This window comes from Phalaenopsis equestris, unplaced genomic scaffold, assembly GCF_001263595.1.
Source record: "Phalaenopsis equestris unplaced genomic scaffold, ASM126359v1 Scaffold000450, whole genome shotgun sequence".
NCBI classification, from domain to species: domain Eukaryota; kingdom Viridiplantae; phylum Streptophyta; class Magnoliopsida; order Asparagales; family Orchidaceae; genus Phalaenopsis; species Phalaenopsis equestris.
Window position 1 is genome coordinate 87,916 of NW_018164891.1, and position 23,181 is coordinate 111,096.

A 23,181-nucleotide genomic window follows, 5' to 3' on the forward strand; every position below is an offset into this window, starting at 1 on the left:
GGGGGGGGTGGGGCTCTCCCGACAACACCTCGGGCGACTCTCCCCAAAACCTCCTCATCTGCTCCCCCAAAAGTCTCTCCAAGATCTCCCCAAAAGCTCTCTTCAACCACCACTGATGATTAAGGAGAGGGAGAGGGAGACGAAGCCCGAGCGTAAGCGCACAGAGAGCTCGAGCGAAAGAGGCGGGGAAATGAGACTGCCCCCAGTTTAAGCCAGCTCACCATGCGAATTGACCAAAAAGCCCCAAATAGAAAACCAAGGAAGCTTTTAAAAAGAGGTGAAAAGAGGCATTTCACACCCTCTTTTACCTTCCCAAGGCTCATCATCACGACCCCTGACATTCTGATTGCCTCGGTGCTCGAAAAGGATGCCAAAACAACAATATTTTGCGACACGAGAAGTGACCAGCTCCTAGCGCCTGGTCCCTAGCTCCTAGATTTTAATATGGCATTATGATGTCAGGCTCTTGGCGCCTAGGGCCCACCTAGGTAGCACTATACTTCTGTGCTCTCGGGAAAATGCTCATTTTTAGGTTGTTATTGGTGTCTACGTGCCCGGAACTGGCGACTAAGCGACCGATTTGGCACCCAGGCACCAAGGAGATGATGTCAGACTTTCAATGTCTTGGGTTAAATCTCCAAGAGAGCATTTTGGGCGCATAGGCACCCGCGGTCGGTGAGTATGCGCTGATCTAACCCGGAAACCCTGATTTTTGTCTGGAATGCCCGATGGAAGATTTTCTCAATCCGTAAGCTATGGGAGACTCTATATGAGTGAAATGTAGTATCATAACCTAAGAACTAAGTATTCCAGCTATTCATTTGTCAGAGAAATTGTTGCCAACAGTCGTCCTAAGCCACAGTGTGGGTAGGGAGTCCCAAACCATAATTCTCTCTTAACGCGTGTATGAAGATTTTGTGACTTCCTTTGGCCACAAGAGGCTCCATACGAATGTGTGGTAACTTCTAAAAATCATGGTAAGCACTGAGCATGTCTCACTTCTTGAATGAACCTTTCTGATGGCAGATTCTCCCAGGTACGGCTAAAGCGTCGTCAACCCTAGCTTCTTGCCGCGCATAAGTGCTAGAGTGTCACACGAACAGTAAACTGTCTCAATTCATGCTCGTGAACACTCTACACTTGTGACATAAAAAATTGATGCCAACAAAGGACCCACAATAAGTGTGATGCGCTGCAGAGACACATTGCATTTGTTGGCAGTATCCTAAAAGAATAGTCAAGCCATTATCGTTGTTGCTAGGTCTTCATCTTTTGGCCGCTACTTTTCTAATTACACAATTTTTTAAGTGTCTTCGAATCAAAGTCATGTTACTAACTCCTCTGCATCCCCACCATTGCCTGGTCACTATGGCAGCTACCAATGGACCACTACCACCCGACTTACACCATTCCTACCATCATAACTTCATCACCGAACTGACATAATCAGATTGACATCATCTGACTATCGCTACTACTATTTTTGAATCATTTTTGCTAGTCCCCACCACCATCGACAATACTTAGTTCAAATCTCCACCACATAGCCTCTAACTTTAGTCTTCCATAAGCACAGTCAGGCTTCTGTTAATCGGATTGTTGTTAATTTCCCAATATTTTGCATCACTTCTCTAGTGAAAGTCTAGTTGATAACTCACACTATTATAATTTTACTTTTAGTTATTCAAGGGCAATCAATGTCTTGTAACACACATGAATAATGGAACCATTCCAGCTAAGCTTTTTCATATAAAAATTTTCGATACTTCTTTTATTATGTGTCATCTAAATTTGTGTACAATACTAAGAAGTTAATATATCTCCATCTCCGTAAATTCCCCGACACAATAATAATTAAGGTCATAGCACCTTATGAACCTGGGTCATCACCAACAAGTGCGAAGTAGCACATTTTATTTTGGTATTTATTTCTCTTATTGCAACTTTTTACCCTAAATTATCATAAAAGGCTATTTATTTACTTTAGTTAATATGACTGACAGCTAAAGCAAACGATATAAATCAAGACAACTCTCAAAATGTACATGTGGTCTTCTTGTCATATCACATTCAGGGTGTAAATTTAACTGTAAAATTTATTCGATAAAAATAACTTTTTTAAATTTTGATGTGAATATTATATACATTTTAATTTTTAAAAATGCTGGACAATAATTTTTAATATTTATCATATTTTGATAGATCATATTATAAAACACTGAAAGACCAACTAGGTCGGAGGTATAATATTGATCTGAAAAACAAAGCAGTGAAAAATCTACCCTGAACAGACCTTAAATTTCTCAAGAATTCTACCCACCAACCTGGCCCTCAACACTAACTATCGAACTCGTTTGATGAACTAAGATGGTCATATGTTCGCCGAGCGTATTCGCCCATGAAACATGAGTGCTCACGAAAATTGCTCGCAACCAACTAGTGTTTCTCGTTGAAGAGTTGTTCGAGTCAACCCGGCCTCTACTTGATTTAAATTAAAGTTTTAGATTAAAATTGAATACATGCTCGACTCCCTGAATTACACAATCAACTATATAAACTTTAACATATGTAGCCAATGACTTTAATGCACACTTATTTAAGCAATGTCACTTGTTAAGTATTGCCTTCACGAAATTTCAAAGTTAAATCGATACTACCATATTGAAACCACTCACAAAAACTCTGTTTCTTTTAAACTAAACAATCAAACGAGATTAATCAAAACTTTTTTGTTGACTGATTCATCAAGAGAATCATTCAACTTCAGTTTCACCTTCTCATCCCTCAATTCCTTAGGTCTGATCTACAAAAAATTACCATGCGCGACTGATCGGACGTCCGATTGAGGCCATACAGCCATGAATCGCATAGCTACTCATTTAGACTACCATCCAGACATATTGTCACTGTACGTAATAATTTCCCGATCTAAACAAAAATATCAAGTCAAGTTTGTGTTGATCGCCTATAGCTATCACCACAATATTGATATAATTTATTCACATCGTACGACAACAATAGAGCTTAAACGTTAGGGAATAGGTTAAATTATAGTTTTGAACTGTTAAAAAAGAATTGAAATGTAACTTTATTCAAGTTTTTGTTAGTAGTTTGTGTAGTGTTGCTTTTGTTGGTTGCCCGTTGCCCGAAAAATATATTATTTTTTGTATAAATTAATTATTTTAAGAATATATGAGCATTTACATACTTGCCACCCAATTCTTATATATTTATGTATCAAACATTTAAACGGCAAACTTTAATATTTACACGCATATCACTCAAATTGTTAATCCTAAACCTCAAATTCAATTCTACAAGAAACGCATTTATTCTGAAATAACAAAATTACTTTTGTCTAAATTATTATAATAAAATAAATAAAAAGTCAAAAAAAGTATATAATAAAAACTAAAAAATCAGTTCATATAAAAAGAAGTATAGTTTAAAAGCAATTCATGTTAATTCTAATTAATAAAAGCTATTTATTGAGTAAAATGTTGCATCAGGACTCCACACGTAGAATTAGGTGCAATCCAATGCAATCACGTCATGTGATGGTGATAAAAAATAAAATAAAATATACCCGATAACACAAATAAATATTTCTCCCGTGTTATTCAGATATTATAATGTTTTATTATTGTTTGTTATTCAAGTATTACTGATTTGTTATTGTGTCATTATAACACCAAAAATATTCCCAGAACACAATAACATGTTAATAACATACAATAACACGGAGGAATATTCTCGTGTTACCGGACCGATTCGTTTTCTTTCATCTTCACATGACGTAATTTCATTGAACTCCACAATTAACACTACGTGCGGGATTCTGATGCAAAATTTTTTTCAATCTAAAAACTTTATTACAAAAGCTCGAAAAAGAAAGTTTTAAAATTACTTACAAAATTTATTTTAAATAAAAAAATTATATTTTCATAAATGTTTCTTTCATCCAATATTATTTGAATAAAATAAATTTTTAAAAGATACTACAAACAAATATTTAAGAAAGACGATGTCACATTTTTCTAATGACAAAATATTAAATAAAAAAAAAAAAACTGGTTAATCAAAACTTATATTGCGATTAAATTTAGGTAAATATACATATGTACCCCACAACTAGTTAATCAAAACTTATATTGCTATTAAATTTAGGTAAATATACATATGTACCCCACAATTCATATGCATTTACATATCTAGACCTAAAGCGTGATATCTTCATTTCATTTTAGTGGCATAAACCCACTGCATGAGAATGTATATTTCACTTTTAAAAGACATTGATGGTATATGCAAATACATCATAATTGTGTGGTATGAACGTAAATGTCCCTAACATTTCACTACTCTGATAAAATAAATCAAGACATGCCAATATTATATACAAAATTGCCGCAAAAATCAAATATAAATATTTAAAAAAAGAGCCGTTAAACTAGTTCAAAATGTTAAGCATCAAAATCATAATACACAAAATTCAACCATAACGGATAGATAACATCCAGGATGCCTCCTTTTAAGGTCATCCATACACAAGCTACAAAATTTGTCACATAGGATGAAACATATCTTAAAAGTTACCAACAACATTCAAAATGAGCGCAAACACCTTACAATTTAGTACACAAGTTTGAAGGAATTATTAAATATTTTGAGAAGGCCTAACATGCAAAAAAGCAAAATAAATACTCACAGAAGATCGGCAACATTGGATGGCAGCTCCTCAATGACAACATTGTAGAACCTCTGGATATCCGCCAGCATTCTCTCGTCCTCATTCGTGATGAAGTTGATGGACACACCCTTCCGTCCGAAACGTCCGCTACGACCGATACGATGGAGGTAATTCTCCGGTTGAGTCGGTAGGTCATAGTTGATGACAAGAGAGACCTGCTGCACATCTATGCCGCGGGCGAGGAGGTCAGTGGTGATGAGAACACGAGAAGAACCAGATCGGAATTCTCGCATAATGATATCTCGAGTGTTTTGATCCATGTCGCCGTGTGTGGCAGAGACGGTATGATCGCTGCTCCTCATTTTGTCGGTGAGCCAATCGACTTTGCGGCGAGTGTTCACAAAAATGACACTTTGGGTGATGGCCAATGTTTCGTAAAGGTCACAAAGGGTCTCGAGCTTCCATTCTTCCTTGCCGATATTCACATAGAACTGTTTTATTCCTTCGAGGGTAAGTTCATCGCGTTTGACGAGGATCTTTACGGGTTTGTTCATGAATTTACGAGTAATGTCGAGCGCTTCGGGGGGCATTGTGGCCGAGAAAACACCAACTTGAACTTTCGATGGAAGGAGCTGGAAGATGTCATAGATCTAAAGTAGAGAGTTAAGTATTAAAATATGATAGAAGCCTGTAAAAATTAAAGGCAATGTGAGACAGAAAATGAACCCGAAAATGCTTATAATTAAAAACAAGCAAGCTGGTTTTCTCCAACATAATACTCAAATTGGTGAGAAGTCGCAAGAACAATGCTTGAGCTACGTAATGCAGAATATTATGATGATAGAATCAATAAGCTTGTGTTTTAAGCTGTAAGAGGATCCACAGATCTTGAAAGAGAAGGGATAGCAACTAAAATAAAAAAGCACCGTGTAAAGAACTTCAGTTTTATACGAGATTTTGGGTCAATATAAAAGTTACCGTTAAATTGTTATGAGAAAAATAACTTCTTTAAACTGTTGTCAGTATTTTAATATTAAAAAAAAAAAGTTCGGAGAACAAATTTCTTATACCTATCATATTTTTAACAGATCTAATTCTCAAAAATAGCATTTTTACCACAAAGTTTTCTTAAAAACAACAAGAAAGCAAATGTGTAAAAAAAGTGTGACAATTCAAAAAGCAAAACAGTGAAAAAGCTACCCCTATTATACCATAATAAAACAGTATATGAAAACACCAAGGCAATAATAGACCCCATTATTCACAAGTATTTGAAGTTCAGGGTTTCAACAATCTTCAGCAGAAATCAGAATTAATGGCAAAACATGCAAAAATTTTAGCTCCATAGCTAGGGACAATTCATATGGGAAACTCCTCATAAAAGTTCCCGTAAAATGGTCCTAACACCACCCAATTTACATTGTGATTTGTGTTCATAGGATGCTGTCGTCGATTGAAACTTATATTCAGAATGTAAATCTCTATGCGTGGGTGGAGATAACAAGTTAATAAATCTAAATGAAGAAAAGTGTCCAAATGGTTCCCTAGCTCTTTGTAGGAGATTATTTCAGTCCAAAAGTTTTTAAGTGTCAATTTAGCCCCATATTTTTAAAATATAGGATGAAATGGTCCAAGGGAAAGTCCATTTCAGACTTAATTAAAAGAGTTTGGGGACTAATTTGAGACTTTTATCCACTCTATGACCAAAATAACCCCACGTAAATAGTCTGAAGAGCATTTTGGCACTTTACTAATCTCAGTGCAGCATGAATGGAGATTGGAAGTTTCTTATAGAAAATTCTAAAGGGAATTTTTCATATGAGCTGTCCCTGATCTAGGCAACTAATATAACAACAAATGGAGAAAATTTTAAGTCCTTTTACCAAGTAAAAACTCTTCCTGTTGATGCAAAATCAGCTCTGCTTGAACTGATAATAAATAAAATGCAAAACTTAGGAAATAAGAAGACGTAACAAGCTAAAATAAAAAAAAATAATGGCATCAAAAAATAAAAAGATATAGAAGAAAAAGAACCAAAGCCTCCAAATAGAAGCCAGTCAAAACAGACCTGGTCCTTGAAACCACGTGAGAGCATCTCATCCGCCTCATCCAATACAAACATCCTAATATAATCAGGACGGAGCGAATGCCTTCGCAGCATATCAAACACCCGTCCTGGTGTGCCGACGACAACATGAACACCGCTCGAGAGAATCCGCTGATCCTCACGAACACTCGTTCCGCCAACACAAGCATGAACTTTCACGCCAAGGTAGTCTCCCAGTGCACGCATAACCTTTTCGATTTGCTGTGCCAATTCTCGGGTTGGAGCGAGAACGAGAGCCTGACATTCAACTAAGCCATAATCGAGTTGCTGCAATATCCCAGAACAAAATGTGGCCGTCTTTCCAGTCCCAGATTGAGCTTGTTGTATCACATCAAGTCCCTTACAGAAAGGAACAATCCCTCTTTGTTGAATTGCAGAGGGTTTTTCAAAGCCTGCAGAGATGTGAAGATGTTAGATCAAAGTTGAAAACAGGACTAGGAGTCATGAAATGCCAATATGTTTCAGGAGAATAAATACCATAAGCATAAATGCCTCGCAATAAGTTCTCTTGCAGACCCATGGAATCAAAAGTATCATAAACCTCATCATATGACGTGAAAAAATCTTGTCCATCAAGCCTGTAACCATCATTCAAAGTAAATAAAAAGATCAAAATGTGGTTTAAATAAATGCAAAATGGGCAAGATAATGCATAGCAAAAGTTAGAAAGTTGTAATTCACTAACAGTTCATTCATTTTTGAATCATACTGCTGACCGTCATATTGAGATCCTTCTGGTGCAAGCCCTGCCATGTCTGCAACAAGTAGGATAATGACAGTGATAAAAATAGGATAATAGAAAATCATCATGGAAATATTAGCGAGAAAAAAAAAAAACTCATACTGAGGATTTCAAAACAAGGTCATAAAAAAGCACGCACTGATCATAACCAAAAGTAACTAATTGGCTTGATTAGTGAGATGATGCAGAAAAAAAACTAGTGCGGGAGACATTGATCCGGTGAGAAAAAGAATGCATCTCACGGTGCGGAAAGAAAAAAAGGTATGCCAAACCATAAAATTAGCACAGTTCAAAGAAGATTTATGCCCTATATGAGATCACCATTCATTTATTTTTTTAGTATAAATGAGCTTATTGAAAAAAAACATTAAAAATAAGTTATAGGTCTTAATATTTCAGAAAAAAAAAATAAATAAATAAATAAAACTTAACACTACTCCTGACTTATCTATCAGCCTCTTCCTCCTATCCTCGAATGCCTTGGTCATCGGAATCTTCCCATCTTTGCCTTCTCCACGGTTGGTGGATTCACCTCCCTCTCTAATGACAACCCCTCTTGCCACTTGCCTATGTTCACCTCACCCACAAGATCCTAGCCATAATTGCCTACATCAACTACTGCTCTTACCTTGACAACTACTTCCATGCACCTTATGATAATGGCATTAACACACTCCAATTCATAGATCCTAAGGGAATAAATATTGTCTCGAGCTATCGAGTTGATCCCCCATCTTGCTTCCTCTCCAGTGATAGCATTGTAACCAGCATTGGGTGAGGAAGATGAATCAAATAATAAAAGAGACCAAATTTTGTTTGTTAACGAAGAAAATTCATAAGAATACCAAACATAGTGGTGCGAATGAGTGGAGCTGAGCTCAAGTCATGCTTAACTCGAGCTTGGCTCGTTTGTCAAAATATAAGCTTGAGCTTGACTCTCGATACTAACAGCAGGCTAGAAAACTCAAATGAAATTTCCATGGAAGCTCACCGGAGAAGCCATCTAAGTGATTGATAGCGAGAGAAAAGGTGAAGTGTCATGGCAACTCCCCAAATAAGGCATCAACGTGCCAAGAATTCAAGTAGTTGAGCCGGCTCGCAAGCCAACAAACTAAGCTGAGTTAGCCTCAATGAGCTCGAGCTCGCTGCTTGGAAAGCTTGACTCATGAACTCATTAATGAGAGCTCAAGCCGTTTTGCGAGCCAGCTCAGCTCACTTACACCCCCTATCTCACACATGTATTAAATAATAAAATAGAAACAAAATAAAAATAAAAAAATCATTTTGAGATGACTCCTTAATTCGAATTTCAATAATCCAACCTTTAATTAGAATGAATGGTGAAGGATACTTAAAGGCAACACAATATGAGATTGCCATATAAAATCTAATGATGCCATTATCTACTATCTTCAGTCAAGCAAAACTGAAAAACAATATATAACTTCTAATCAAACAAACAAAGCACCAACACCAATCACCATAAATGTGCCATATGTGACACTAATACACATTAAAAGTTCATGTTTGCTATATGTGGCATTAATACATCTATACAAAGTCAGTACACAATCCATTAAAATTTAGCAATTTTGATCTACAAACAGTAATCCCCAATATGCAAAAACATAGATGTCTACATATTTACACTCATTCTCTCCAATTAACCCATACCAAAAAACTTCTTAAAGAAAAAACCCACCGCATAATATATATAACACATAGCATTGCTAAATTATTAAGAATAGAATAGGCTTATAGCACGACGGTAATATCATAATAGATCAAAATAGAGCACACTTTCTCGTATCAAATAGGACTGCTAAACTATCTAAATAGCTCTGGCTGTGTCTTTTCAATTTTCTTATGAAAAATTACCTAAAATATCAAAGTGCAACATTAAACAAGTGCAATATAATATGCACCTAAACTGGTATGGTATCATTGGAACAAACATCATAATAAGTTACAAAGCAAACACTCAAAAGCATAACCCATAGATACTCTTCAGAAAATAAGGAAACACAGCATTCAAAAGACAGATTGCATTTTCGTAACAAATGAACTAAAACAAAAAGAACAATCCATGTGATCAAAATAAAAAGAGCCGTGTTAAGACTGCACAAAACCATGGTTGCAAGGGACTCCACTCTCTAAATGTTCCGCTTGGATTAAAGTAGTTATCCCCCAGACAAACAGGACACACTCCCATGAGCCTTGCACATTTTGGCCAGACACACTACCAAAGGGAACTGCCATATTTATCTCGGCCAATTGGGAAACATGTCCTACTTTGGCCTATAAAGTAGTAAATAACTAGGGCGAGACAAAAAAAGAAATTTCATTTCAATACTTTAAAAATTCTTTACTATACGTAGGAAGGTTGACTAGTTGGATATGCCTGGCCTGCGTTGAAAACAAAATTAACAAGTCATTACAATATGGAAAATTATCCAAGCTATTAGATCTCTGGTAACCCCAACATCTTCCTCTTGTAGTTAAGCACTAGAAGTGAAAGTCTAAAAGATCTTAAAGCTGACCATCCACCTCTACTATAGTAACCCCATAAAATGTTTGAACCATCCTCCCCGAAATAAATATTGTCCCAGCATAACCTATATGATGCGGAAGCTGGAGCTTCTTGCACAACTTCCCTCCTATTTGGAGTCTGGTCCACCCCTATTTACCCCAAGTCTATAAATATGTTATTTTCGGGTTTTATGTCAGTTTTTTGCTCCAATTTCTGTCAAGACAGTCACCGACGTCCAATTTTCCCCTCCAAGGCTGTATCTGAAGTTGAAAAGGTGCTCCGACTATAACTCGTCAGCAGGTGGTGTCTATCTGTCCCCAAATTGCTCCCTGGTTCATCCCTCCAACCACCATCTTGCTGCTATTGCCTCTAGTTAGTCGCCACCCCAGCAGCCCACACACTCCCAAACAACTACCGCCCCTTTGCAGCCTTCCTTGCAGCCTCCCCTTTGGCTGTCCCGCAGTCCCATGCCTTGCTCTCCACAGTCACCGTCATTCTCGCTAGCCGCCGCCCGAAAATAATTATTCCTTGCGCTAATTCCAGTTGGTTGTCCTCGCCGCAACTCCTCCCCTTCGCTACCGACGCCCTCCTCCCTTGCTGTCGCAACCCAGGGCAGCCTTTTCAAGCTTGTTCGTTGCTATCCGTACCCTCTTTGCTGCCTCCACCCTTCCAGCCCCTCTTTTTGTTGTCCCAAGCACTCAAACTAGGCTTCGATCCCTGAGTGGTGGAGGTCGGCTAGGTGGTTGGGGGGCGGAGATAGGTGGCTAAAATGGGTTGTGGGTGGATAAACTTCTAATAATTATATTTGCTTGTACTATTATGGTTTAGGTTAACTCCGGTATCATTTGGTATCCAAGCTAACCTAACTCTATCCCCATCCAAAGGTTTCTAGAATCCCCCCATATTAGCCCCCCAAAATTTTCTTTTCTCCTTCCACCTACCTATACTTAAAACCCCAACTACACCATCACCGAGACCAGTTGGACGCTAATTAGAAGTTCATTATAGAAGAGATACGACAACTATATCAAGCGCTAACGGGTCACTAATAGCCACAACAGTAACTTGCAAGATTAAAGAAATGGAGTGAATCTCTGCCACCATGCGGATTCCAAGAATGAAAGATTTGATCTGGAATATCCGATAAACCAGGATTTTGAAGTAACAGTGGATTTGTCATATTTCGATAGTCACAGATCCGAACGAGATCATCGAGTGGCATAGGACCTTGGAATGTGACTTTGTGTGTCAGGACGTCCCACAAGGTGAAATAGTGAAACTAAATGCCATCAAATTAAGGAAAAATGCATTTCAGAGGGGGACTAAATTAAAAATTCTTCAAAAACAAAAAGGGAGTAAAATTACAACTTAACCCAAGATGAAACAGGAGATACAATGTCATACTTAATAGCTCACTACATATTGGATATTCAAACCCCAACTTCAAAAGTGGAGATATCACATCACCAGAAGACCACCACACAAAGTTAACCCAGACTGAGGAAAAATTGATTCAGGGTAGAGAACAGGTGGAGTGAACCAGTATTCCTAAAATTGTCCCAGCAAAAAATGTTTCCAGTGTCACGGATTTGGGCATATCGAACAGTATTGTGCAACCGGTGAAATGATCTATTTCACAAAACAGGGTGTTGTTGAAAAAATAAGTAACGACACAGTAGGCACTGATGAAGGTGAGAACACAAAGGAGAAGTATCAGTTGTCAACTAATGAAAAAAAATTGCACATAGCTCCAACTGAGCCCATAAGGGGGACTCCAGCCTAATTAACAGTAATTTTCTAAGATGGTCTTGAGTTGGAGAAATCGACACTAGAAGTGTAGCAACCCTAGAAAATAGAAATTCATAATTTTAAGATAGATAGACTCCTTTCTGAGTTGCCCCCGCGGAGAGAGGTTCAGCATGTCAGAGATGAGACCCTTTATGTCACTTTTGGAAGACTAGATTAAGTCAATTGGGTGTTAAAATCTATTTAGCACTGTGCCCCCGATAGATATTAAGACAAAACGGATAAACCACAACTTTAGAAGTTGTAGTGGGAGCTCGGCAGGAAAGAAAATTTTTCAATGGAATCCAGGTCCTGCCAAAAAAGAAGAAGAGGCCTCCCCTGAGTGGTTGCTAGTGAAAGTTGCTCAGCCTACAATAGAGTTTGTCTCATAGTCGAATCCTCCTTGTTTACCAAATCAAGTCGAGTACGAGTGGAAGAGGACAATTACGAATCTAGTGGCTCGAGAGTTACTTTCGGAGCATCTACAGTTATATGCAGCCACAGCTCAGGTTGTGCCAAAAGCAAATGGATATTTATTCTAACATGATGTGCTTTTGAATGACAACACTCGCAGGAGTGACTTACTGAAAAGTTACAGTAGCCCACCACCTTCAACATAACCAATCTAACATTATATTATGAGGAGCCATAAGTTTCGACATATGAGGTTGAAGTGTCTCATTTCCAAGAAAACTAGCACGGGAGCACTAACATGTAGCATATTTCTACGACATCTACTACAGTAACGCGAACTGTAGCAGAAGTTGCGGCTTGGACCGGTCAAAGAGGGTTGGTTGACCCATCACATGAAATGGGATCCACTCCTATTTACCCTAAGTCTATAAACATGTGGTTTTTGAGTTTTACGGCAGCTCTTTTCTCGGATTCCTATCAGGACAGCCGTCGACATCCAATTTTTCTATCCAAGGATTGTATCTGAAGGCGAGAAAGTGCTCAGATTGTAACTCGTTCTGAGGTGGTGTGTATTTATCCTCAAACTACTCCCCGGTTCCTCCCTCTAGCAGCCAACCCGTTGTTATCGTCTTCAGTCAGTCCCAACCTTGTCACCATCCTCCCCAGCACCCAACACAGCCCTCCCAATCGATTGTCATCCCTTTCCAGCCTTACTCGCAGCCTCTCCTTTGGTTGTCGTGCAATCTCAAAACAACCTTGCCACTGTTGCCGCTCCGAAATAATCGGTCATGGTTGTTTTCTATTGTTCCAGCCACTTGGTCAGCAGTTTCTCTCATTCTAGTAGGTTGTCCTTGTCGCAACTCCTCCCTTGTTGCTGCAAACCATGACCGTCCTTTAGTTCGATATTGTACGATCCCTCCTCTTTGTCTTCGCCACCATTTGAGTCCCTCCTTGTGATGTCCCAACACCCAAAACCCATTTCAGCCACCTACCTCCACTCCAAGATCATCTAGCCGACCCCCATCCTCCATGGATCGAATCCTAGCGTAAGCTTATGTCGTGTTTGTTATAATTTCCCCTTTTATTGTAATAATTTATTTGCTTTCAGTAATAATATTTGGTTTCACCATTATGGTTTGGGTTAACTCTGGCATCACTAAAGCTGCTCTTGCGTTAGTAGCAATCACTTCCTCCAATAACTCAATCTTTGCCTTGCACCAATGATAGCCTTATTCAGCTCCTTTGCTTTAATCCTTATGGTTGCATGCATCATGGTTGACTTCAATGCAAATAAGGGGTTGGCTCAATTCCTCATTTAATTCATTTGGCTTAATAGTATTTCTACTGGCACTCTTGTGTGAAACTCTCTAACTAATCTTTTAGATCAGCTTTAAAGCTGCTTGTGGCTCCTTCTGGAGCACTCGGCAAAATGACTACACTCCATATGAGCATTGTTGAATTCAATCATCAATCTCAACCCTTTTCCTGCCACCGAGCACATTTGGATCTGCATCACCAAGTCTTCTTGAATTGCTTGCTAAGCCTTGGTTGTCCTTCCTTGAACTACAACTCAAAAATATTGAAATAGTATCGCACCGATAGCATGATTTTCATATCGTTGATTAGGTATTCTCGATAAATTGCAACACCTAGTTGCCCATTATTGAAATGAGCTCCCTCCAATTTTGCACTGTCCAAAAGACCTAAATGATTGTTATTCCTAGGCAACCAGTATTCTGATGCCTAAATGACACGCACATGGTTGTGAGGCTTTGCACCCACCCATGTCAACAACCCAATATAGGATGAGAATGCTCCATTCACCGAATATGGTGAACTAATCCACCACACCAATTGCAACCATAGTCCGATTACGTCTGACTAGAAAGCGGTTGGCCCAACCGAAGAACAGCTTGGCCCTTCCACTATATAGCATCTTCTGATAATGTCCATTATTAAACATGGCTTTCTTTGTTGGTCATATAACTTCTTACTAACTCCCCTGTCAGCACCACTAGGATGGACCCTACACCTCTGGAGCTTACAGCCATGAAGTCTCCTTATGCATAATCAAGGGAATCACAACTAATCTCTATACCCTATTTCCCGTCAGGTTATTCCTTAACATCACATTTTCTCTGATATCAATGAGAAGGCCCGCCAATGAAAATATTCCCCCTCTTCTCAACCAGAATTCTTAGGCCATCTTCCACTTTTTAACCTCCAATGGCCTAGGTACTTTAGTTATAGCCTAGGGTAGGACAAGTTTGTCAGGATCAAGCAACCTTTCTTACTATCTCAATTATTCAGCATTCTCTTAATGTTGTCAAAATCATAAGCAAAATTGAGCTCTTACACCTTCGACTAGTTGGTCAAGATCAAGCAGCCATTCTTACCATCTCAATTATTCAGCATTCTCTTAATGCTGGCAAGATCACAAGCAATATCCAGCTCTTAAACTTGAGGTTGACCAGAGTGGTGGCAATTAGCCAACAACCATCCATTAAATTGTATAAAGTATTGGGCTTGGGTTACTAACAGAAAGCTAACAGAAAAAAATCTTATGTGCCCAATGAAGGCAAGAACTTGATGGTGAGATAGATAAACCCATATGTCCGACCAAGCTAAAAAAAAGTCTCAGGATTGATAAATTAAACCTATAGTCCACAAACAACTTCATGATGATGTAAATGGCTGAGTAAGTATTTGGTGTCAATTATGCAAAAAATATAGATGGCAATCATTGAAGAAGTCCATTAGCTCTTTCTCAATAAAAACAAAAAGCCATACTATGTCGTAGTAGAGCTGGTCAATAAAGTAGAGGTTTCTTTCAGAATAGCTATTATGGCCTACCCTAATTTCTAACAAGTGAATCTTCATGTTGGCAGGGAACTAGTACTTCTCCGCCTTCTTCAAAGTCGTCATCATCAACCTAAAGAGAAAGAGAGCATCGCTCTCCAAAAAACAAGAACAAGGCATCGTCAATTACTATAAGGGAGTTACTAATTCTTATGTCAACAAGACCTCTCGAAGCAGAAGGACAAAAAGAGTAGAATGGAGTTCAACATCTTCAGATATAGCATAGAGAAAATGTCTACACCTACCAAAATTCATTTGGCCAAACTTCACCTTCTGTATCAATTTAAAGAGATTGAATCCAACTCTCTGCTTGGAGTTTACTGCTCTGCCTTCAAGTGTAGGTAGCATGGAGTTTCAGGATACATGTTTAACATGGAAATGAAAAGATTAAGGAGCTAAAAATGACACGACTATTCTTCAATCAGAACAGTAATTTATAAAGTTTGAAAAGAGGGGAAAAAGTAACGCCTCATATTTTTCACTCAATTAAAATCGTCTATGTATCATGACGTAGAGCATGACCTCATCAATCAAATTCCTTAGACCATACAAGACTAACCAAACACCTCTTACATTGAATAAGGGATGCCCAACCCAATAATAACAAATGTGCCTTGCATTCCTGTAGTGGACATCATCATACAAATACCCATCCCATTGTAAACAAACCATCCATATCCAGTCATCTTCTTCACAGGGCCTATCCAGAGCATCAAACCTTACAGATCAATCTCCATTCGCTTCCTCGCTACTTCGCGGCCAACCAATTTACTTAACTCGACCATCCATTAATTATCGTCAAGCCCATTCACTTAGCAATTCCCTCTAGCATGAAAGGCTAACTGTAGCTCCAACCAGTTGATCTTCATTACAAGAGCAACTACTACATGATGATGTGAAAAGCTCTCGCAGCACTCGTCAATCACATCCAACCAAAAGGATATTTATTGCTTGGATTAGAAACTATAAATAAGCCATTTATACATTGTTAAAATGGTTCCAAATGGAGCGCTCGATTGTACTCCTCCTTTGCTAAAAGAAATCCAAAGCTTGTTTATTTCATTAACCATAGCAAAGCTTCCTACCCTCGACACAATGGACATAACCTACAAATCCAAATCATTATATCTTCTATGATGGACTCTCTCTCTCTCTCTCTCTCTCTCTCTATCTCTCTCTCATAATCTATAATCTATACTCTCACTCTGCCCCCCATCTTCTCATCCACTCTTCGCCATACACACAGTATATTAGCTCTAAAACTCCATCTCTACTCCAAATGCTACTCGCTCTCTCATTCATCGCCATCAATTGCCCCTAGTGAAATTTTCGTTCATTCGCAAGCAAACCTAGCTTTCCCAACTAACCAAATGTATAGCATTGCTAATCCACTTTCATCCACTTTCACTTGCCGAAATCCAAGTCCCTCTTAAGTTATTTTAACATCCTTCATCGACAATCCAAGGCTGTTTTTATTTCATTACTCTTAGCAAAGCTGCTACCCTCTACAAAATGGACATAATCTACAAAATCCAAACCATTATATCTTCTATAATGGAGTAACTCTCTCTCCCTCCCTCCCTCCCTCTCTATTTCTCTCTCTACATTCTCCACTCACATGATCTATATTCTCTCTCTGCCCCTTCTTCCCATCCACTCTTCCCCCTATCAATAGTAATGATAGTATATTAGCTCGAAAACTCCATCGTTGCTCCAAATGCTACTCTCTCTAACATTCATAGCCATCAACTGCCCTTGGGAAATTTTGGTTCATTCCCATGCAAACCAAACTTTCCCAACTAACCATACTTATACCATTGCTACTCCACTTTCATCCAATTTCATTTTCTGAAGGCCAAGTTCCTCCGAAGTTATCTTAACATCCTTCATCAATAATCAATCACGTACTATTGTCGAAAACCTATTGACAGCTTGCACTAACAAAAGCCAAATTTCCTATGGTCTTGATCTGTTTAGATTTTTTTATATATATATTAGTAACGTATGCAGATGCAAAGCACCACATTTGAAAGATGTTTTTAGATTATTTCTTTTATTGATAATCTTATACGGGCTTACCTTCAACTATTTTGAAGGGGACAAAATCAGTCCTTATATTGCACGTAAGTCAAATCTTAACATCCAAGTCAGACCTTATAGCTTTTTCATTTTAGGTTTTCTACATAAAAGAGCCTTGATTATCTCATTCGTACATAAATTTGAACTTCCTGCCTCCTGAGCTAAGTCTTTATACATCTCCAAATCATAAGCAGCAAGTTCAACACCTAATAATTTACACGTTTTCTATGCAATTTCCCTATGCCAGTCAACTAGCCTGCAAAACAAGTAATGGTCGAGCATGTGCAGGGACCATAACACCCATTGCTCAAACACCTTTCTTTAACTAATTTGTATACCTATCAATGACTTCTTCCTTATTGACCTAATCAATTAATAACCACCCTCCAACTGAGTTAACAAAGCAAAGTTCATACATCCATTCGAGGACAATCTAAAAGTTGGCTCCGATTACTCACAACTTGCCACTTATTAGTCAAAATTAGTTTGAAAAGTAATATCAGTGAAATCAAGCCTCTTCACACATGTTTATTAACAAAGAAAAAATAATAATAAAAAATCTAACTCTTCAAAAAACTCCAACCCCAAACCTTGAGAATAAATTCAATGCATAAAGCCTGGCTTTGGAATAACATGCCATTTAAAAAGTATCCTTCTATAGAACCCATTATTTCATGACTTAGCAACAAAATAGCATGTGATTGCCAACAAACTAGGAAGATCACATCCCCAACATCATCAATCTAACAATATGCAAATATTGAATCATATACTTGAACTGGATAATCTTATAAACCTCTAATAAAATAGGGCAGTCTCCCATAATCAAGCATCTCCAACATGATGCCTTTTTGAAAAGTGACTCCAATTTGAGAAATAATTCTATAGTCATGAGAAGATGTTCACGTCAAATTCAAGTAAACTCAAACCAACAAAACATATCAAAGCTCATGTTACCCATAAACATGCATCCTTTTTTTGGTTTAATTGCAGTTAGTAAAATCATTGCAAAAGCCACATCACAATGTTTGTTACCCGACAACATAGTATTTGATGCAAAATCATAAAATGGTCAACCATCTTTGATGAAATCTTCGTAGACCATCTTTGTCGGCATAAAAAAAAAATTAGGTTGTTGAGAGATAAATTATCTATATGAGAGCACCCGACCTCCTTTCTCATTATGGGCAACCGCAAAAGCAATGCCATAATAATTTCAAATCTAACTTCATCTGCCAAACAATACATCAAGACTAATTCTACAAGAAAATCTAGTTTCACTTGCATCATGTTCTAGAGGAAGTTTATTTTCCATAAAAGAAAAAAACACTTAAAAAAACACAATGAATTTGACATAGAAAGCTATACTTGTTTCTGACATCCTACCAATGCAAAAGGGGCTCGTGAAAGACAAATGAAAGTGAACTCAAGAAAAACTTTATAACTCAAAAAAAGAGGAAAAAAAGAGGGCAGAAAAAAGTATGAACTTGACATTAGATGAAAGTACTTCAAGTCATCCCAATAACAAAAATAAATCCAAAAATGTCGTCCAATAATATTTTCAATGAAAGCAATCTTTCAAAGCTAAGAATCACTTGATGCAATATGTGCATTTTGCCCTTCATCGTAAAATGACATTTAAATCCCTTGAAAGTGGGAGAATTTCTAATAAATATACAAAACAAACTTTAGATCTAGTTTATTTGAGTAAGATTTTTGACATAGGTGACAAAGGCAACGATGTGGGTGTGCCCCCGCTTTACGTGGGACAGATACAGGAGCGAAACTCCCATCCCGAGAGTCCTGTAACTAGATATTTCCCACCCTTTGACTATTACGGGCCTTATGGGGCCCTATTTTTCATATTTCCCCGGTTTGAGTTACTACTAGAATTTTATTTTTTTCTTAGCATAAATGTATAATGTAGAACATGATTTTAGGGACTTTTAGCTTTTGATTTCTGCAAAAGATATTGTTTTCCCTCTAGTTCTTATTGTCTGAGTGTCGTATATTTAGATTTTCTCAGGTTGTGTGTTGGATTGATGTGATATTCTCTCATAAACGTCTGAAAACTTTCCACATCAACCTCCATGTTTCTGCCCTTCAGTTCCTGCCGCTAAGTTGTTGTCTAGCTGTTATCCAGTAGCCGATTGCGTCAAATTTTAGGCAACATCATCCATTTCTCCATCGTTATTCATCCTAGTAATATCCTAAATTGTCCCTTAATCTTTCCACACTGCTGAGGAAACCTAAATCAGTGTCAGCAACTAAAGGATTTTAGATGATATTAGAAGAGGATAGTAGTATCCTTCGTTGTAGAGCAATTGATAGGGTGATATATTTCGAGTATTTAGGAATGGTAGACAATCAACTAAATTGATAGCCATTAAAACAGTGTCAAACTAGAAATGGTGGGAAAGATTGGCCTCGAGTAGGATATTCTTGTGGTTTCAATAATGTGAACGTGTTTTCATTCAACAATACCATTTTGCTCAAGGGCAAAGGAAGGTGTAGTTCGGTGAATGATGTCAAACTGATGAACATACTTTTGAGAATGTGATTGCAATATTCCTTGTAATCATCAAAAGCATAATATTTGGATTGATGCATTTGATTGATTTTCCATGGAAAGTTTAAATTGAAGAAATTGAGTTGTTTTCTCATATTGATGTTGTATAGGATAGCCAGCAATACCAAAAGAAATCACATTGAATAATATTTGTAATCTTGATAGGAGAAAATCAAGAAGGGACCCAAACATCCCTGCCAATAATTGCTAGAGAAAGTGAACTGCTATATCAAGATTAAAAAAGGGTGTTTTGTCTCTGCTATATGACGTGAGTTATAAAAGTGCTATTTCAGACAAACTCATGAAGCCGCCATTGATTTGGCTGGGTGGCCAAAGTGTTTTTGGACAAATGATCCAAGTGAATATATAAGTGTGTGACATTAGAGAATGAAGTGAGGAGCTCATGTTCAATTGCATGTGGAGTTGGCTTGGTCGATGGTCAGGGTTGTAAAGGATATTATTCCATAGGCCTCTAAGAAGGGGAAGGTTGGTCATCGGAGTCCTCTTTGACAATATCACTGGAGGGGCAAAATGATATTCAGAAATTGTCATAAATGGTTAGTTTATGAATCAAAAGAAAATTATGCATGAGTTGAGGATAAGTAAAAGGGATTATAACTGAAAATGACAAGTCGGTTTAAGGGTATGCCTAAGCCAATAAGCGCTACGGGTGTCGTTTGTCCATTGTAAAGGTCATTTGCTCGTTTCCATTGTATGGTTTTGATTTGTGAAGTTGATTGTGATCAAAGGTCAAGTGTGATGTTACACCAATGTCTAAAAATCAATCATCTTTGTTGGCAAGGTAACTAAGGAAGAGAGTCTGGTTGTTTTGGTTGGGAAGTGGCAGTCGTAATTCAAGTTGGTCCAATGCATACATTTGAGCGCAGAGTGACCAATCATGCCACAAAATTGGCATTCTATGATGGAAAAAATTGTTTGTTTTTCTTAGTTGTGATGGTGGTGCAACCATTTTGAGATGATGAATGTTCTCAAATATTATAAGGGCAACTTTGCCTACAAACACTAGTAGCTACAAGTGTGATGTTGTGTCGACTGACATGCTGAGTTGAAAAACTCTGATAACTTCCATGGCTAACTTGGTTTCTTCATTACAATATAGTGAATAAAGACATCAAAACTTATAAGTTGTAATCGGTTGAGGATTGCAATCTTGAATGCTTGATAGGTGGAAGGTAGACTGTTTAAGGTATGGAGAATAATGTATTTCCAAGCGAGGGTTGCTTCGACTGTGGCAATGACATCGATTTTGGTTTAATGATAGATGAGCATTGACGTGTGATTTGGTCTTGTATAATTATGTTGAGAAACCATCATTTAGTAGTACAATTCGGGATCTACTAGTTGACTATGGCCAACATTCTCTAGTGTTTCATAGTTCATGACAAGAATCAAGGTTTATTGTGTGTGTTAGTAGGGCGATATATAGTAGAGCAAATTGCAGAGGCTAAGGTGTGGTCAATGAGAAACCATATGGGTTTGATGACGAGGCCGCGGTCATCCCTAGCCATCTTTTTGGAGAGAAAAGGAATAATCCAGATCAGTTATCCTTCAAATTCACTGGCAAAAAATAATTTGAGGATATCTGATTTCCAAGTTGGAAGATTTTTAGCTATGAGTTGTGTGTAAATAATATTAAAATTTGGCACGAGGAACATCAGCAGTCAGAGGATGGGAATGTCCAGCATCTAAGTGTTTTATGGTGGATCGTTGGTATTGAAATAAAGCTGAAACACTACCTTGTTCTTTTCTTAATTTCTAAAAAACATTCTATTATTGCTCCACTCCTGCTCAGTACCTACTAACTGCAACATCACTCCAGTCATGTCCATAATAAATAACTGTTTTTTTTCTCTTCAGACCCCTGATTTTAACAGCCAACAGAGAGCCAGTGATCTACAACGTAAGAAAAACACCCCTCCTCCCCCTTTCTCTCTGTAGACATATCTCCTCCCCAAAATTTCATCCTTATTTATCACCACCTTATCAATGAGAAAAACACCTTCACATATCCTAAGGAATCCAATACATCCATAGCGATCCGATATAAAACCATAAACTTTCAACTCAACAACTGAACTGTACAAATTTACTATCTAAAACAAAATCAAAATTAAACGCCCTACAAATCCATAACTTAACAAACCATTTTCAACCAATAAGATAAATAATACAGAGACCCAATTCGAAACCTAAAAACGAAGCGCCAATCAGCATCATAATCCAGATAAACACCGACCATGATTCGCCAGAATCCAGAAAAAAAAATCAAAATTAAACCTATAACAGATCGATACAAAAAACAACGAGACAATGAAGATCCGGCAATTCCATATCTCATATCCAAATTAAATCCTCCGGCATCGAACAACAAGCAGCGGAGGATAAGCTATGGTGAGAGAGACAGAGAGAGAGAGAGAGAGGACCTGATGATCGCCGGTGAGGCTAGAGAGAGAGTTAATCGAAAGGAGGTGAGCGCACGCAGGAGCCGCTCTTCTTCGCCGGAGAAAGGAGATCGAGGGCTTCTTTTTTCTTCAGAAGGGATAAAAACCCTTCTTTTCCAAACTATTGTTTTTTAAAGGGACAATTTCTTAAGTACTATGTACGCTCTCCGCATAAAGTTTTTTATAATCGGCCGTTCGACACTTATGCAATCTTGCACGTGGTGCAATGGACGGGCGATTCGTACGACATTTATGCGGGTAAATGCGGTCAACTCAAGGCAGTATAGGTTGATGGCGCATAATGGGAACGGTGTACAATGGCAGAATAATTCATTTTTTAATAGTTATAGTTTAATGATTTTTATTGAACATTAGTGACTCATCTTATTTAATTTCATATGTCATTTTAATGAAAAGATTAGGGAAGAGAAATCTCACAGATAAATATTAGTAGATGCTAAATATTTTATGTATTCAAGAAATTAAATGGGTTAGAGAAAACGCTAAGGAGATTGATAGCTTAGGTTTTAAACTTTGGTATTCAGGTAAGAGTCGCACTATAAATAGTGCAGTTGTAATTATAGATAAGAGTTTGAAAGATAATGTTGTAAAAATTAATAGAATTGGAGACAGATTTATAGCTCATAAGATTATTGTTGATACTTAAATTTTTCATATTATAAGTGTTTATGTTCCTCAAGTAAGTTTAGATATATGTTTTAAAGAAAAATTATGGAATGACCGAGAGGATTTAATACAATTGTTACATCTTCGAGAAAGATTTTTTATTGGAAGAGATTTAAATGAATACGTTGGTAGAGTGGTAGAAGATTTTAGAAATATTCATGGTGACTAGAGTTTTGAAGTGATTAATGAAGAAGGCAGAGTCATATTAGATTTTATTCTAGTGTATGATTTTGTTATTACTAATATTTTATTCAAGA

The 23,181-nt window shown here is 37.6% G+C and overlaps 1 protein-coding gene across 1 annotated transcript; it reads right to left on the minus strand.

Moving 5' to 3' along the window:
• Positions 1-4,418: 4,418 nt before the first annotated feature.
• Positions 4,419-22,365, minus strand: LOC110027796 (eukaryotic initiation factor 4A-8). The gene is made up of 5 exons (XM_020729362.1): positions 22,220-22,365; positions 7,483-7,552; positions 7,275-7,375; positions 6,759-7,189; positions 4,419-5,340 (listed from the first exon to the last, which is right to left on the minus strand). The coding sequence occupies exons 2-5, from the start codon at positions 7,548-7,550 to the stop codon at positions 4,705-4,707; spliced, it is 1,236 nt and encodes a 411-aa protein (XP_020585021.1). The 5' UTR covers positions 7,551-7,552; positions 22,220-22,365; the 3' UTR covers positions 4,419-4,704.
• Positions 22,366-23,181: the final 816 nt, after the last annotated feature.